Consider the following 17,979-nt stretch of genomic DNA (forward strand, 5'->3'; position numbering starts at 1 on the left):
ATCTTGTGAGACCAAAAATCAGTTTGTCTACCAACTTCACTCCCTGAATCAATACTTTGTCTTTTAAATTCCAATTTGAGTAAAATAATTTAATGATGTCACAGGCCTAGCAATTAGATCTGAAATCTGAATAACTCACTCTTCTTAATATTGACAGTTTGAGAATACTTCCGCAGTACCATTCTCCTGCTTATTTCATTGTCTATCTGCTTTTCAACTTCTAATAGAGTCTCATAAACTGACAAATATGAAAAAATTTACTTACATAAGTCATTACTTATATTCTCAATTTACATACCCTTTTCAGGGCACCAACAAATGTAGAATATTCTGTTACTGTTTTTTATGTATGGTAGTATTTGAATCCCAAAGTATGCTAAATATACATTTGCTCTTCTTAAACATAAAAAATCATGACACAGGATAATTACTTATCCAAGGAGACTCAATGAGAAACAATTTAACTGCTTAAGTTCTGAATAACATGCATTTGACTAGAAAAACAATTCCAGGGCAATGATAGCAAGGCTGAATTATTCATATACATTTTCATTCATTGTGCTGCAGGACACAAAAGCTCTGTATGTCACTACCTGAAACACAGCAAATGATCCTTTAGCTATGCCAATTGTGTCCCTGGACTTGTGCTGAAACAGAGTGAGCCTCCAACATATCTTTCCCACTGATTAAATAAATAACATGAAATTTAGGATCAAATACCTTTTACCTCATGTCTTCTCTCTGCAATTCAGCCTCTATGCCTCATGAAAAAAATCAGTCAGAACATGCTGAAGAATGAAAGAGGGGGACTATATTGCTAAAATGTTGACATTTCAATGACTACTATATAAAATTCTTTTCTCAAAGCTGATTTTTTATCTCTGTTTTTCCTACAGAAAATGAACACCTACAAAACTGCAGTAGGTGTGAAAAATTCTGAACATCCATTCTTACTGGTCTTCCTTTTTTGCTCGTATGCTTGCTGTGTCACCAAAAAAATGAGATAAATTAAGTAGTTATAAGAAAACATGCATCACAGCATAAACTTTGAAGCAGAGCCTTGCAAGGTTTGAGTTTCACTGACTGAGCACAGATGACTTCAAAGGCAAATACAATAAGCTTATTTTACAGACTAGTAATACTTTTATTTAAACCAAGACATACCTGCATAAAGAAGCTTTCGAATACAATGGATCTGCTGTGAAACACAAGCTAAATACAGAGGTGTTCCTAAATGAGGAAGATCTTGATCAACATCTACACCCCAGGATATCAGTACCTCCAGACATTCACTGTGACCTGTCAGTACAAAGCAAGACAGAGTTTGCTCAACTTCACAGCTGTCTCATAGACAAAACCAGACACATTCCTAACCCTGTTACTGAAGCATTGGTGAACTGCTCTAGGTTTATTCAGCAGGTAATTTCTTACCTCTGCTGGCTGCTTCATGAGTTGGTGATGGCAGACAGGACTCCCACTGAGCTTTGGCACCATACTGCAACAGGAGTTCAGCACATGCCGCACTGCCCCTCGAACAGGCATTAAATAAAGGTGTTACTCCATCAATTGTTGTAGCATTTACCTAGAACATATAAAATCTATTTTAGAACAGAACTGAAAGAGATTTTTAAGCCAAAAATAGTTAGAAATTTAAACACAAAAAAAAATTGCTAGTTACTGTCCTCCTCTTACCACACCCATCTGCTGAAATTAGTTTACTATTGTTCTTGTTAAACTACATTGAATAAATCAAAATACACCTGCAGTACTAAAGAGCACACATTGACATCTGGGCACTAAATAATTTTCAGAAGTCTTTGCACTGAGCTTGTTTCACTGATAGAGAAAATCTACACTTTGTGTAGTAACAGGGTAACAGGGATCTTCTCTCTGCAGCTCTGGCAAGAATGCAAATTTCAGATTAAACATGAGAATTATTTACCATTTTCTTTTGTAGTTTTAGTCTTCAGGTTGAAGTAATATATCAGGGGTCGAAGACAAAGCTAATAGCGTAGGCTCTCTGTTTTAATACCAATCTCATCACCTCACTGGTTAACTGAATATTTCTGGTGTGAGAGAATAAGAACTGAAAGTAGGCAAATTTGTGAGGGCTAGTAATACTAAAGGAAGCAGCACAGGTATTAGGAGAGAGCTCCTTCCAGGACTCTGCCCTATCCTCTTTCATGCACCACCAAAACAATTAAAAGTACTAAAAATAAATCAGGTGGGAACATGAAATTTTTTTCCAATAGTTTTGTATATAGTATCCATAGTCTTGTATCTTTAGAATCTTTGTGCTAGCTGAAGTGGACAGGATTTGGTTTTGGAAACATCTATGTATTTTTTTCTTTTCCTGTAATAACAGATACATATTCTACGTGATTCTCAAACCTGAATTCAAAGGCTGATAAATATTTCCATCACAGAGATTTGGGAAGCTATGCATTTGAACTAGGATGTCAGCAGACATTGTAGTGAAAGGGATCTACAAAATCCCATTTTTGTTTTGGCATAAAAGACAAGACAGCCTGTGTCAGGGGTACAGAAAAGAGACAAGGCTTTTTTGTACTCAGACCAAAGAATTTTAACAGCACACAGGTGCAGTGTGACGACAGACATTCTGAAGATTAAAAGAACAGTCTCCTGAAAGCCACTCAAAGCAAGACGAACCCAGTGGAGGAATGCATTCCATACAGAAATAACATAATGAATGCTGCTAACAGATTCTTTCCAATACTTTACTCTGCCTCGGTGTCTGCCCATCACTTTTCTTTGCTAGCATTCAGATGTTAGATCATTGTAAATAAATGAGATGAATGCCATCAACAGCGTGAGTAGAGAGAAATACCAATTAAAAATAAAAATCAGGGAATATATCCTTCTCAGTTAAAACAAGGTTAGAATTGGACTTCAAAGTAAAAAAAAAATAAATCTCAGACTCTTACATTTGCTCCTGCTTCAAGGAGGATTCTTGCACATCCTACATGATCTCCCAGGCAGGCTTCATGGAGTGGAGTTACTTGGTCAATTGTCAGTGTGTCTACATTGTACCCCTAAAAAAGGCATAAATGATGTTTTAAGATCATACAAAAGTTGTTACGAGCAGTTTGCTAACACTACTGTTCAAGTGATTAGTTTACAATACTCCAAGTAGGTTTAAGACTTAGCAATAAGTAAATCCTCACTGAGCATAGAAAGACTCTTTCATCAATCAGTGTATATAACAGACTAAAAGTAAGTTGGTCAGCTCTTCTTTTTTTAAATTCAGAAATAGGCATAGGATATAGAGGGTATAAAGACAGAAACAGACTGAGATGCACAGTGATAGGGCAAAAGGCAACAGATACAAGTCAGAACGTGGTGGATTCCAATTAATTATATAGAAAAGAAATTAACTGTAGGGACAGTGAAACCCTGGAACAGAGGTTCAGAGGTTGGTGTATCTCCACTCTTGGTGATCTTTAAAATGTAAAAAGGACCTGAGTCTAAATTCTCCTGTGATTCTATGACCCTTTTGACTTAAGGCCTGAAATTTTAAAGCCATGAATTTTACCAAGGAGAACATTTATTGCATTGATAAAATCATCAAGCCCTTGAAATTTTCTGCAGTAGATGCTGCTTGATTCTTAAGAACTAATAATTTTATCTATTAGCTTTCATCAAATGTATTCTGGAGTATAATTTTTCAATACTGAAATAGATAATAGGACAATACTGTAATACTAAAATGTAGCAGTTTACAGTCTCTCCCTTTGCTATTAACAAAGCATTAATTTTTTCAAATGACAGCTACGCAAAACCCAGAATCTTTCAGTGATTCTTCCTGACTAGCTTTTTTTACCCAAGGGCTTAAACAGAGGAACTACATTGATTTTTACCATGCAAGAGGAGAACACTGACACTCATTTTGACAGAACTTTGGTAATCTTTTTTTTGTGGTGGTTTTGGGTTTTGTTTTTTTTGTTTTGTTTTGGGGGGGGGCAGATTTTAAAACATAGAGAAGAAATATTTTAAATACTAACTTATCATACAAATGTGCATTGCTCAGAAAACTTCAAGTGAAAAAAAGCAAAACAAAGCATACTAAATCTGCATTAATAATCTATGCTGAGAACTTAAGTATCGTTAAAAATGAAAGCAATTGTAAGAACACAGCCTTCACCTGGGACAATAAAGTCTTTAGAGAAAGAAGACGTCCTTGACTGGCTGCCTCATGCAGAGGTGAGCGATCTGCCCAAGAACCTATATAATAACAACATTTATTGAACAAACCATATGAATTAGAAGGGGTTTGGAATGCATAGAGCAAAGCAGAAAATATAATGCACAGAATGAAATCAACTGTCCTATTAATTTTTACACTTTACAGACTGTATTTCAAATTATCATTTCTAAACAATAAAAACTGCTCTATTATTATCTGGAAACATCTGTAATAAATGATTACACGGTACAGAGAACAAAATATTGATATATTTATTTTATTAATCTAATTTAATAAATTCATCAATTACCATACTTTCCACTTCTATTTTTGCATCGTTCATTTTTAATACAAGTAATATAATTTACTTTTTTGCAGCTGGCATATAGACATTTTTAGACTTCAACAAATTGATATTTGAACTCAAACCAGGCATAAACCTGCCTGAAGAAGTCACAAAAAAGCTGATGTATATGAAAATCCATGTGGAAATCTTTATGCATAATAAGATTAACTGGAAGCTGCTACATAAGTGCAAGGAGAGAAATACAGTGAGAATCATACTAAAAACATTACTATAATAGAAATATGATATTAAGTCTAAAGTTCTCCTTCCATAGGCAATTAGGCCTAAAAATAATTAGATATGCTTATTGTAAAGGCTTAACATTTGTTTTCATTTATTTATCATCCAAAAAAAAAGAAAAGAGAAAAGAAATAGAAACCAAACAACCCTGCCTTCACACATAACCCCCATAACTCCCAACCCAGGTCCCAGAGTCATCCTGCAGCTCCTGAGAAAGGACCTGCAGATGACTGGACACTGACAGGCCCCTTCTAGCCAGTCAGGGTTGAAGGCATAGATGATATCAATTTATAGCATGAATTTTGCAGATCAGTTTTTATTAGACTGTACAAGGACAAACTGTCTTCAAAATGTGTTATGAATTACTGATATTTATTCCTGTAAAAAGAAAATCACTAGAACAGTAAAATGCTAATACAATCACTAGTGTCAGTTATATCAAGCCCACAAAAAGCCGAGAAGAAACACAGACAGAATTAGCTAAATATGATAAATTGGTAACATCAGCAGATGAATTTTCAATGTGTAAAGGAGTTTGACTTAGTCCCTTGCTGTAGACGAGGACTGCCTACAGAGCTAGGTACTGCATTTCAGTTACAAGCCAGTGAATCTTAAAGGAGAAGGCTATATTGCTCAATCACTGGCAATCATCAGTCTAAGCTCTAAGATAACTACACACCAGAAATAGACCCTGTGTCTGCTTCCTACTGAACTCCTCCTGTCCACTAGGCTGTTGCAGAAAGTACACTTCTGGTTACTAAAAACGATCCCCACAAATCACATGAAGAATGACTGAGAAGATTAAGGCTGCTCAGCCTGAAAATAAATCAGGACACAGTTAAAACCATGTGAAATAGTGTACAATAGGAAAAATTGAGATAAAGTCTTCATTTTCCCAGAGGTGTTACTGAATGAAACTAAAACTTACACAGATGTAACACTGCATCTTAGAAAACATATAAATGCACTTTGTAGCTCAACACTATTGGATACTAATGAGTGTTTTGAAATTCTGACTGCTAGTCAGAATAACAGCAAAAACCCCCACCACACAGTGACTGGGATTTTAAGGGTTATTATAACACAAAAAGTTGAGTTCAGAAATCTTACAGTGATCCAATTTTGGCAAAACATCAGTATTTTCTGTCATCCCAATAAGCTCCAATAGATTTATTCTTACTGTAGGTTGGATGAGTGTAATCATTCTGAGTATTTTGACCAATATTTTCCTTCTTCTGCATTAGTATCTGAACAAGCACTCAAGTTGTCCAAATGAATTAAATCTATTAAGTTGTCTTGCTGGCAGCTGCAAAGAATTCCTCAAAAAAAGATTAAAATCTGTATTTAGAGGTTGCTTTTGGTATTCTGTCCCCCTGTCTCTACAGATGAGAACATGTCTCAACAGTTTATCCTATTCAATAGGAAAAAGAAAAGAACAATTAATTACATAGAATAATCTTAATAAAATTTTGTCATGAAGTTTTTATGCCCACTAAATACACTCACATTTTGGATGTATTTGTAGCCATGGTTAAACAGAACGAAGACACAGGTAGGATCTGAAAGTAATAGTTTTTTACCTTTCTTTCCTTCACCTCCTTCCCTCTTGATCAGAAGAATGTCTGTTAATTACTCCAGTGACATTTGTGAATCAAACGATGCCAGTCCCCTTTGTAAGCTCTGGTTTGCACCTAGACTCACCTTATACCCTTGTCTTCATGTAGGGACATCCAGCAGCTAGCTGTTTCTGATCTACCCATTAGAGATAAAATGCTTGTATAATCCCTACCAGAAATAAAATCTATAAGCAAAATGTTGCAGAAATATTTTGTGCCAATCAAGTTTGGAAAACAAATACCACATTCCAAGTGATTTATTGATATACATAGTAATTCATCATTAAATACCACAGGGACAAGAATATGTTTAAAATAAATACATATCATAAATAAGCATCAAATTCTTTGCCTAGATTGCTGCCTTCTGCTAATCTACAAACTAACTGTGTCTCTCACGTAGAAAGCATTAGAAAGAAATAAACAAGGACACTTTTTTGTCCATTGGTGTCTGTAACAGCAGTATTAGCAAACATAGGCTACACCAAAACCGATAATGCATTAACTCCATAGTGATGTTGTCTCTGACAGACGCTAAATACAAAGTATCTCTAACTATGTATAGAAGCCACATTTGATCCAAGTTAGCAGGAGGGCAAACTGCTGTACAAGCATTAACAAGAAGGAATAAATATATTCACTGCATTAACAGGTGAAGTTAAAAAAAAATTACAAATTATCATACAATACCTAAATCTCCATCTCCCCATGGCACTTCCAGCCAATTGCAATTATAAATCCTACTCATTTCTTTCAATCTGGAAAATAAAAAAAAATTAAAAAAATAATAATAATTTAAAAAAAAAATCTGCTCTTGCTAGTTGGGCCTCTTCTTAAAACCCTCTAGCTATGTTTGGAAGGAGACCAGCAGCTCCCTGTAATATGAACTGTCACTCTTCAGTAAACACAACTTTGAACATATGAGCATGTACAAGTTGCCATTTTATTTTCTTAGGCTAAAGGACTGTGGCCCTTTCCATTAATTTTTCACATTTCTTTTTTTCAACAACTTCTTAAAGTACCAGTATCTGTGCATTTGCCTTCCAAGACAGATTAACTGTAATTTCAGCACAAGAGAAACTCACAGTGGAATCAAGAGAACCTCATGCTGAATAAACTCCAGGACAGACTCCTCCTTTTTAAACCTCATGCAAAGAGACAGTTTTGTATCCCCAAAAATCAGTATTAGTATATAGGTTTGTAAGGGGGATACTGCCAAATGTTCATATTTTATTTTACTACTTACTTATATCTAGAAAAGTAATAGGCAACAATATGCTAAACATGCTTCAGATGCTGTTTGATCTCTACACTGAACTCTGTTTTTCTTTCAGCCTCAATTATTTTCTAAAGAATTCTCTGGTTGTTAAATTGGGGTGTTGGTAGCTACTTTCAGCAATGAAAATGCCCCAAAATGGGGATTTGCAATTCTGACTTGGATCCATTTCTAAGTCATTAAAGTTCTTTTCCTCACATTTTCCTAAAGACTTCACTCCTTTACCAGTATGTGCAATTACTTGTAAGTCGTTCCTGCAGTTATGATTGCAGTAGTAAAATAGTAAGTAAAAATAGTTTCCTAACAGTCATTACCTCCAGTCATGCCATCCTTTTGCTTTTATTTCTAAAAATTTGTATAGTCTAAAAAGGTTGAATTTTCAAAAGGACTGGCAATGAATGAATGCCTTTTCAATTACTTCATTGGGAGATTATTTATGCCAGAGCTCAGCATGTTAGGAAATTACTGCCCTAAGGCTAAATAGATGGCGTCCCAATTCTAAAAAGAAGCAGTATCATCACAGAACTGAAAACAGAAGCCAGCCACAGCTTATTACTGGGAGACAGGAAACACTGAGTATTTGGACAGTGTAGCTAATCTTTATTTCTGCAAAACAAACAAATGCTACCTATTAAGATCAGCACTGTTACCTTTTATTCCTTAAGATGTATTCTGAGTTTGTGGCAACTGAAGCAACAGACAGAATCACTAATTAACAACAGAAAAACTCTGTAACATTATAGTCCTGAAATTAATGGACTCACTTCACTCCAGGTGGTGAAACCTCCTGATATTTTGTATATGTAATTAAGTTCTAAATCGTTTTTACTGTGACTCTATAAAATTACCCATTTGTCTAAAGTCCTTGTAAGATACAGAAAAGCGTCAACTACTTAACTGATATTTGATGTTAAAAACTATTGATAAGAATCTTAAGGATTTAAAAGTTAAGAAATGCTTTTGTGGTCCTTAACTACCACGATTAGATAAGACCAGGAAAACAGGAGCCAATTCTTTTTAATAAATGAAGTTTCAACAATCAACACTGAAGAACTCCAAAAGAATCAGTATTCAGGCCAGAGATTATTAACATATGTCTGAGAGAGAGAGATGTAGTTTAAGTGGCATTTCCATAATTCATTTCAATATTTCAAATAATCTGAAAACTATACAAATATACTATATAAATACATACATATCTAACAATAGGCATACAATCAAAACTTGATTGGTTCAAACCAATGTACTTTCCAGTATTTATCATAACATGGACTTGCAAAATATGGGGATTTCATTCCAAATGCAAATGACAACAATTTCCTACTCTTGAAAATCATATAAAGCAAATCTATTTTCCCACACAGTTCTGTTTACGATGCACCCACATTACCTGACCACACATTAGTTTTGCCATTCCAGTATTGTATTCAATGAATGAGTTTGTATTCAACTTTTTTTGTATCCCCATATCTAGCAGGATCTCTTGTTCTTTAAGACATACTATAAACTCACTACAACATTGATAACTTTATATTGCCTTTTTCATGGTATTGTCTCAATAAGAAAAGAATTATATGCATCTGTATTCAGAAAGTCATCCATTTATACTATTTTTTAACTAAGGAAGCAAAAGACAGTTTTAATGCTTAAATTGAAAAACCAATCTAATATCTTCTTTTTTTTCCGGAGTACTTAAGCATTAGAGAGTACACTGAAAGCACAGTTTAATTATGGTTATGAGAGCCTTGAGCTTCTGACATTTCAGTCAACGATAATAATAACCATGATCAGTCAAGAAACTTTAAGGTTAGATGATTGGTCTGAAAACACACAGGTGCCACAGCAAAGACAAGAATAGAATTTACTTTTAGAGACATTAAAACACTTTTCCCCAAACCATTCATCACATGCCTTCTAGTCTTTGCAACATACAGGAAAACACAGGGTGCACTTTCTTCTGAACATAAACTTAATGCATTCTCAGAAGATCTTGCACATCAAAGGAGGCAGGGGCTTTGTGGAAGAGCACAGCATGTGAGTGCACTGTCAAACACTGGGTTATAATGCATAAGAGGGTCAAATCAGTGTGCCACAGGTAACACTTTGAGTGCTTTGACTTTGCAATTTAGCATACTTTTCACATAGAAACATGAGTCACTGAACTCTCTTAAAAAGCCTAAAAGCCCACAATAGCAATATCCAAACATAAGTTGCTTAGTACATTATGGGACATGAAGGCAGTGGCAATGATGATGGCAAGAGCAGCAGCAGCTGGTGTGGGCTCTGTGCTGGGCCTCACACTCACAGAAGAAGTGTGTCAGGTCCCTTCTCCAGTCACATGAAAGCACTCCCCTTTCCACTGCTCACACAGTTTGGTTTTTTCCATCTTCCTTAAGGATCAACAACTGTCTGGATAATTTTCTAGCTGAAAGTAGCTTGCAAAGGCTGTGTGCTCTAGCTAGAGTACCAAGGTGTAAAATCACATCAACCTCCAAATTCAGAAATCTGTTAGATCCACGTCAGATTTTACAAGTATGTGGAGCAGCTGGCAGCATTCTTCAACCGCTATTATTTCCTTGGACCAGTCACTAAAACAAAGGGTTTTTCAGTCCCCCTCCCAGCTAGAAGGTGACAGAAAAGGCATATGGACAAGCTGAGCTGAGTTCAGACTCTGGAGGATTTAGGCCTGGAATAATTTTGCTCCTCAAATTCTATTTCAGCCTTAATCCAAACTGCAAGCAATTTTCCCCAAGCTGTGCTGACAATTCAAAGTATTTTCCCGGCCTGTCTGAGAGTGAATGCAGCACATGGCCTAATTACAGGCCTTTAAAACAGTCCAGGAGGTTCCTGGAAACCACTGACAATAATTTCTAGTCACAGGTAGCGGAGGTTCCCACAAGAAATGGTGTGTTGACTAACCAACAAGGAAGGTCTTGTTGATGATGTGAAGGTTGGGGTCAGCCCTGGCTGTAACAGTCATGAGATTGTCCCGTTCAGTATCAAAGAGGTAGCAGGACAGCAACTAAAACTACAACCATTGACTTCAGGAAAGTTAACTTGAATCCCATGGGAGCAGGTCCTGCAGCGAGGTGGGATCCAAGAGAGTTGGTTGTTATTTAAGGCTCACTTCCTCCAGGCTCAAGAACAAGCCATCCCAACAAGAAAGAAATTCAGTCAAGGGCTCATGAAACCTCTGTGGATGAACCAAGAACTGCACAGGAGGTGGAAACAGAGTTAGGCCACTAGGAATAAATAGTGGCCAGAGAGGTGGCCAGAGCAGGTAGATATGAGAAAGCTGGTGGACATCACAGCCAGACCACTCACAATCATCTGTGGAAAGTCATCAAGATCAGGAGAGGTGTCTGAAGACTGGAAAACAACAAATGTCACCCCAATCTTCAAAAGAGTCAAGAAGGAGGATCTGGGGAACTACCAGCCAGTCAGCCTCACCCCAGTCCCTAGAAAGGTACTGCAGTGCCTCATTCTGGAGGCCATCTCTGCCCACATGGAGGATGAGAAGGTGATCAGGAATAGTCATCATGTGTTCACTAAAGGTTTGACCAACCTGATTGCCTTCTACAACGAAACAACTGCCTGGATGGATGAAGGGAGAGCAGTGGACATTGGCTACCTTAACTTCAGCAAGGCTTTTGACACTGTCCCCCACAGCATCCTCACTGAAAAACTTAAGAAGCATGGGTTGGACGAGTTGATAGTAAAGTGTATAGAGAACTGGCTGAGCAGCAGATCCCAGGGAGCTGTGATCAGTGGCACAGAGTCTAGTTGGAGGACTGTCACCAGTGGTGTCCCCCAGGGTTCCATACAGGGCCCAGTTCAACTTATTCATCACTGACTTGGTGGAGGGGACAGAGTGCCTTTTCAGCAAGTTCACTGATGATACAAAGCTGGGAGGAGTGGTTGATACCTTTGAGGGCTGTGCTGCTCTTCAGAGGGACCTCAACAGGTTGGAGAGATGGGCAGAGCAGAACCATCTGAAATTCAACAAGGACAAGTGCAGGGTCCTGCACCTGGGGAGGAATAATCCCAAGCACCAGTACAGGTTGGGCACTGACCTGCTGGAGAGCAGCTCTGCAGAGAAAGACCTGAGGGTGCTAGTGGACAACAAGCTGTCCATGAGTCAACAGTGTGCCCTTGTGGCTAAGGCCAATGGCATTCTGGGATGCATTAAGAAAAGTATTGCCAGCAGGTTGAGGGAGGGGATCCTGCCTCTCTAGTCAGCCCATGTGAGGCCACACCTGGAGTATTGTATCCAGTTCTGGACTCCTCAGTACAAGAGGGACATGGAGCTCCTGGAGCTGGTCCAGTGGAAGGCAATGACGATGATTAAGGGACTGGAGCACCTCACTGATGAGGAAAGGCTGAAGGAGTTGGGCCTATTCAGTCCCAAGAAGAGATGACTGAGAGGGACCTCATTAACGTATTCAAGTACATGAACAGAGGGTGCCAAGATGATGGAGCCAGATTGTTCTCAGTTGTAGAAACCAGTAAAACAACATGTACCAGGCAAAAACTGATGCACAGGAAATTCTACCTGAATACAACAAAGAACTTCTTCACTGTGTGAGTCACTGAGCACTAGAACAGATTGCCCAGAGAGATCATGGATGCTCCCTCATTGGAGGCATTCGAGAACCATCTGGACATAATCCTGTGCCATATGGTGTAGGATGGCCCCGCTCAAGTAGGGAGGTTGGACCAGATTGTGGTCCCTTCCAACCCAACTGGTTCTGTGATTCTGTGAAAAAAAAGTACCCAACTGTGTAGCAAAGCTGGGCCTAGTGTGCTGATTTTTGTTACATCGAGAAGATTCTGGTAAAATAGCCTGGTAGTGGCCCCTCAAACCAGTAGGCTGAAGACCTTTTTCTAGTCTGACTACATCCTTTCACCCTTCTACTGAATTTTATCATGACATCTTCCACCCCCTGCATCACTTTTAGTCCATTTTCCAATCTGCATATTTAGTTACAGACTGCATTGCAGTATGACTTTCTCTTCCTTTGCTCTGCAAGGGTGTCTGCAGAGCAAAGTCAGATATGGATACCTCCAGGGATCAGAATAGAGAGGGAGGAAAGAAGCATCCTTCAGCTTTGATAAAATATATACCTTTTATTCAAACGAACTGCAACAAACAGAAGCCTCAAGTGCAGCAGAAGACTCTCAGTACTTCAACGTATCCATCAATGAATATATATAGCCAGTCTGGCAATCACAGAGAGGCTGTAAGTAGCTGGGCTGTATTAAGATGGATTCTTCAGAAAACTTTACTTTCCATATTTTACTTTTATTCTGAAAATTTCAAAACTAGACTAATTGTGGCTATTTCTTTATAAGAATAGCGACAGAGCCTAACGATGAGCCATATCAAGGAGTGACTAGTGCTAACACTGATGTTTGTAAAATTTCTTTTCAGCTGAGGGACAATGTCCTAGTTTTTTGGGAACTACTGACCTAACTAGCTAAAATGAAGGCTCTGTGTATTAAAACTGATGAATAAATACAGCCTTTTAGTATCACTGCATTCAAAAGGTAACTTGGAAGCTAAGGAAACTGACGCTTAAATTCTTGAATATTGCTTAATTCTAAAACTGTCAGTACTGGAAATCAGCTAAAGTATTTTAAGAATAAGTCTGATTCCCATAATATATAGCTACATTTTACATGGTAAATTCAGAAGTCTTCTATGCACAGCATATGGAATCTCTCCTTCCTGTCTATTCCTTTCCTTGACTATATTAACATCTCCAATTTTTAACTTTATGTCATATAACTATAAATTTCAAGTTTGATTTCCTTAATTTTTTTTGCTTCACTCTCAGCTTTATGATATCATCAATATTAAATGGAACTATGATCACTCTTTAAAAAATTCCTCTTAGACTCTCACAATTACTCAAAGCTTCCTTTTACACACTCGTATTATGAAAAAATAGGAAAATATGGCACAGGCAATAGGAGTCCTAAACACTTCTGATACAACAGATCTTGGTCCATACTGCTGAAAATGTCAGTGTTCAGCAACTTAACTACCTCCTAACTACTTCTCTATGCAAAGCCTTACAATTATATCTTTGTGTTTAATATCTTGTACAGGACAATAATTCTGATGCCTGTAGTTCCTCTATTGCCTCTTATTTCAGCGACCTATAAACTCTTTACACATAAAGTTCTATGTAAAGTTTACTCCTCCCCCTCCTTTCATTCCCCGGTTCCCTGTTGTAAACAATTAACCTTCAGTATCCAGTTACCTTGTGACAGGACAGCAAAAGTCAGGGTATGTCAAGCCTTAAACACTTGCATAAAACAAACAGGGAAGATAAACAAGAAAAGGTATTTTATATCAGCTGATGAGAGCAGAAAGAACAAAAATAGCTTCAATATCCTTGCGTTAACACATGCAAGACAATAAAGTGCCACTAACATAAGCATGCATTTTCATTACGGCTAGGCAAAAAATCCCAAAAAACAGTTTATAGCTAGAACACCATAAAATGGGTCAGCTTAGCCTATTTCAGTACACAGATTCTGAAATGGCTGCTATACTAACCTTGGCTGGTCAGAATTCCCCAGCTAGCTTTCCGTTTGGCAGGACACTCCCCTATACTTTCTAGGCGTCTTTTGGGGAGATTCTGGCTCCCCTGAACAGCAGTGTTTGTTGTCATGATTTGTTTCTCGAGGAAAGCCTGTCTGTCATTGGTGCAGGTATTCTGGTCTGACGAACATCCACAAATGGATTTCAAGTACCTTTTTTTCCTCCTTTCGCTTTTTCACAAAGGATCTTGCTGTACTTACTGTAGAATGGCTACAACACTGAAATCCATTCAGTAACATTTACTAGCTTGGACTAGTGACTACACAGTGGGGGAAGGGAAGGACTGCTCTAACATTTTCTATTTTTAAAACAGAGAAAGAATCAGCTTAGCTACAGCATGAGTCTTAACTATTTGCATGATTTAAATGGAAAGAAGGTGTTAATTTTTTAATCATTTAACACAAAAAAGAAACAGAATCCTAAAGCCTATGCTTTGCTACTTGAATATCAAGCAACCTAAACCAGAAAAACTAAACTATTTTATCATAATGGAAGTTCTTATAAGAATAGAAACAACAATTATTACTGCATCAGGCTTTACTCATATGTAAAATGCAAAGAGAGATTTTGGAATTCAGAAGAACAAGCAATTCCCTTCAGTTGCAGGCACTGAAAATATAAAAACCTTACTTTCTGTACTGAAAGCAATAAAAATCCATGAAACCATGAAGCTTTCCTGGGTTTTTCTGTGGTTTGTTTTTGTTTGTTTGTTTTTTTTAAATAGGGGGAAAGGTATCCTACAAATGTCAACCAGAATCTATATCCTGAACAAATAAAAGCATGTTTTGACTATCATAAAAAAAAAAGGTTATTTTGAAAGTCTCATCCCCCTACGAAAGCAAGCCTGTAGTCTTATCAGAAGCAGCACAGGTCAGTGTTTTTTTAAAACAATTATAAACCCAACCATAAAGTACTAGAATTTATTTGTTTGTTACTATGTATCAGGCTTACACTATACAACAGAAATCTGTAGAGAGAAGCAGATCATGATAAAATTCCAGCATGGTTAAAGAGGACAGGGATTTCCCTGTACCAATAACATGTTAAAAAGCCACCTTTACCTGCCACTTCCTTCTAGTATTGCCTCACTATCCTCTTCTATGGATGTAAAAACTAGCCACTTGTAAATTTTTTAAAAGCAAATCAACATTACTGGCTTTCACTAATACTACTCTTTTCAGGTCCCTGGCAAAACTTCATCCCTAAAATGCTGAAATAATACACAGGTATCTAATAAAATTTTCTATCTCCCTCTTGGTTTACTTTAAGAGAAAATCAGAGGTGAGATCAGAGTTAGGTAGAGTGAGGGGAAGATGAAGAAGCAGCTGTAAATTTCTCTTTGAAATTACAGCACATCAGAACTGCCTTACTTGGAATGGCTCTACACCCTTTACAGAACAGAAGCAGGTGGGCTACCGTTATTCTTGCAAGACAGAACAAAACTGCACTCTCATAGACATTTCAGACAGCTGTTTTCCTCAGGTTTTATCTAGCTGAATGAACCAAAATATCTCACAGACTGAAATAAATACTTTGACACCTACAGCAATCAGATTCTGCAAGCAAGTCTTGATCAGAGCATTCACAAGGGCTCATTAGAAAGGACACATTATAAATATATCCTTTAATACCAGAATTATTTGTTACTTTGTAGGGCTTTCTTTAAACACATAAATACTGGAAGAGGAATTAACAGGAAAGCTTACTAAGGACGTGTACACATACATCTGTGCAGGAAGATACCAGCACTATTCTCCAGGTGAGAAATAAACACTGACGATTTCTGTACTTGCCATGGCTCTGAGGCTCATCTCAGTTTTACACTTCCTTTCCATTTGGAATGGAATCCTACATCTTTCAGAAGGTGGTGAGGATTAGGATCAAGCAAAGCATCTGGAACTGCAAGGCAGGGATTGACAGTGGGCTGGGAATACAAGACCTACATATTTTTGTAGCAGTTTTGTGGGTGTCAGCTGAGAATGGAGCTGGGTCCTTCTATGGGAGTGGTACAAGCCTGGAAGTAGTTCACACAGCTTGCTTTCCACAGACATTCCAGCCTCCATTCTCTTGCGGGTCTCAGAGGTGTGATTTTCAGGACCAAGGAAACCAGCAAGTACACAGACAGCTGCCATGGCTTCAAAGAGGAAGATCCCCAAGAGAGTCAGCATCACCTGCTCATTCATCCTGAGAACTGTGTAGGAAGCAATGAGCTACGAATGGAGTTGGACCACTCCCGAAATCCTCCACCTTCAAGGTGTGGGTTCTAGGAAGACTATCTCTATTCCATAGACACTACCCAGTCAATAAGTTACTTTGAATACTTTAGAGGACATCAGAATTCAAAGTATAAAAATATGCATTTTCCTGCTTTAAAGAAGGAAAGGCTTATTCAGTTCTAGAAGAAACTTTTCACTAAATTCTGCTCAGCACAGCCATTCATCCTCCAGGCAAAAGCCATTAAGAAGTCCAGTTCATAAATACAAGCCTGAAAAAAGTGAAAGCCAAAACAGCATCAGAAAAAAAAACCGCTGGAATTGTATTAAAAATATATGTGAGATATTAATCTAAAAAGAAGATGAACATACAGTTAAACCCATGGAAGAAGACTGAAGAGCTCACTATTTCACTTCCACCTCTAACATGGAATTGCTATGTGATCTTTTTCAAGTTATCCATCAACGCACTGGCCTATACCAGCTACAAAATAAAAATCAGTATCCCTCAACTTCATTAGCTAATAAAACTATTAACATTTGAAACTACTTAGGCTTAGTCCTCAGATTCTGCTGTTCAGAATTTTCTATAGAGAAAAAAAAGACACTCAAACACTTCCAAAATCTGCCTGAAAACCTGTCACATAAGTCTAAGTAGATATCCAAGCATGTAAAAAATACAGTTGTCTATTACTTTCCCTGACTTGGCACACAAGCAATTAGGGGCAGTATTTAGATTATAGCTACTTATGGAAGTAGAGCAGCCAGGGGAAGGGGCAGACACTACAGTCTGAGACTAAGGAAACTGGAGGATTTTACTGATGAGTCTGAAATTCTAACTTAATTTAGTATACAAGCTTTAAATAAACCACTAATAATTACTTCTGTTAGACTTTTACAATCCAGGGGAAGAACTGTCAAAGGAAACTTTCATGATCTTTTTTTATCCAGATTTTTAGAAGATGAAATGTCAGTACAGTTTCAGCATTTCCATGTCAGCAAATAGCTCTGAGTTTAAAGGGGCAGCAGTTCTTAACAGGTGGGAGTGAAAATGGAAAAAAAAAAATCTTTGTTCCTCCCTTTCAATAGGGAGCTCATTCTATCTTCAAGACTGTTCTTTAGGCAATAAAGATGCAATTGTGATCATACACACACAAAAATGTGCTAAAAACAACCCAACAATGCTAAAAACCCCCACACCCTTCAACACATGATGCAGCCCAATGCATTACAGTCCAAACTTCTATTACAACAATTTAGGAAAAAGTGGACAAAATTGCACTCTTTTCAAATGTCACAGATCACTGTTTTATGTACAACCCTGCCAAGCTAGCCAACTGATGAGCTATCTCACTTCCCAAACTGCTGTGTACCTTCAGATTCACTCTATTTTTATGACCAGGATTATTATGGGGTCACAGTGACTGCACAGAACCTGTCACACTAAATTCTGGAACAGGACTAGAAACTGACT

The 17,979-nt window shown here is 37.5% G+C and overlaps 1 protein-coding gene across 2 annotated transcripts in view; it reads right to left on the reverse strand.

Moving 5' to 3' along the window:
• The window catches only part of ASB5 (ankyrin repeat and SOCS box containing 5), a 30,296-nt gene that overhangs the window by 2,983 nt on the left and 9,334 nt on the right, over window positions 1-17,979 (reverse strand). The window contains exons 1-5 of one of the 2 annotated variants that reach the window (XM_009070406.1): window positions 14,248-14,509; window positions 4,163-4,242; window positions 2,946-3,053; window positions 1,432-1,582; window positions 1,165-1,299 (exon numbers count right to left, since the gene is read on the reverse strand). In XM_009070406.1, the coding sequence (XP_009068654.1) occupies window positions 1,165-1,299; window positions 1,432-1,582; window positions 2,946-3,053; window positions 4,163-4,242; window positions 14,248-14,362 (589 nt within the window). In that variant the 5' untranslated portion in view covers window positions 14,363-14,509. Of the gene's footprint in view, window positions 1-1,164; window positions 1,300-1,431; window positions 1,583-2,945; window positions 3,054-4,162; window positions 4,243-14,247; window positions 14,510-17,979 lie in introns of those variants that run through there. The other variant, XM_009070398.1, reaches the window with a different exon arrangement.

Source organism: Acanthisitta chloris, unplaced genomic scaffold (assembly GCF_000695815.1).
Source record: "Acanthisitta chloris isolate BGI_N310 unplaced genomic scaffold, ASM69581v1 scaffold1530, whole genome shotgun sequence".
Lineage (NCBI taxonomy): Eukaryota > Metazoa > Chordata > Aves > Passeriformes > Acanthisittidae > Acanthisitta > Acanthisitta chloris.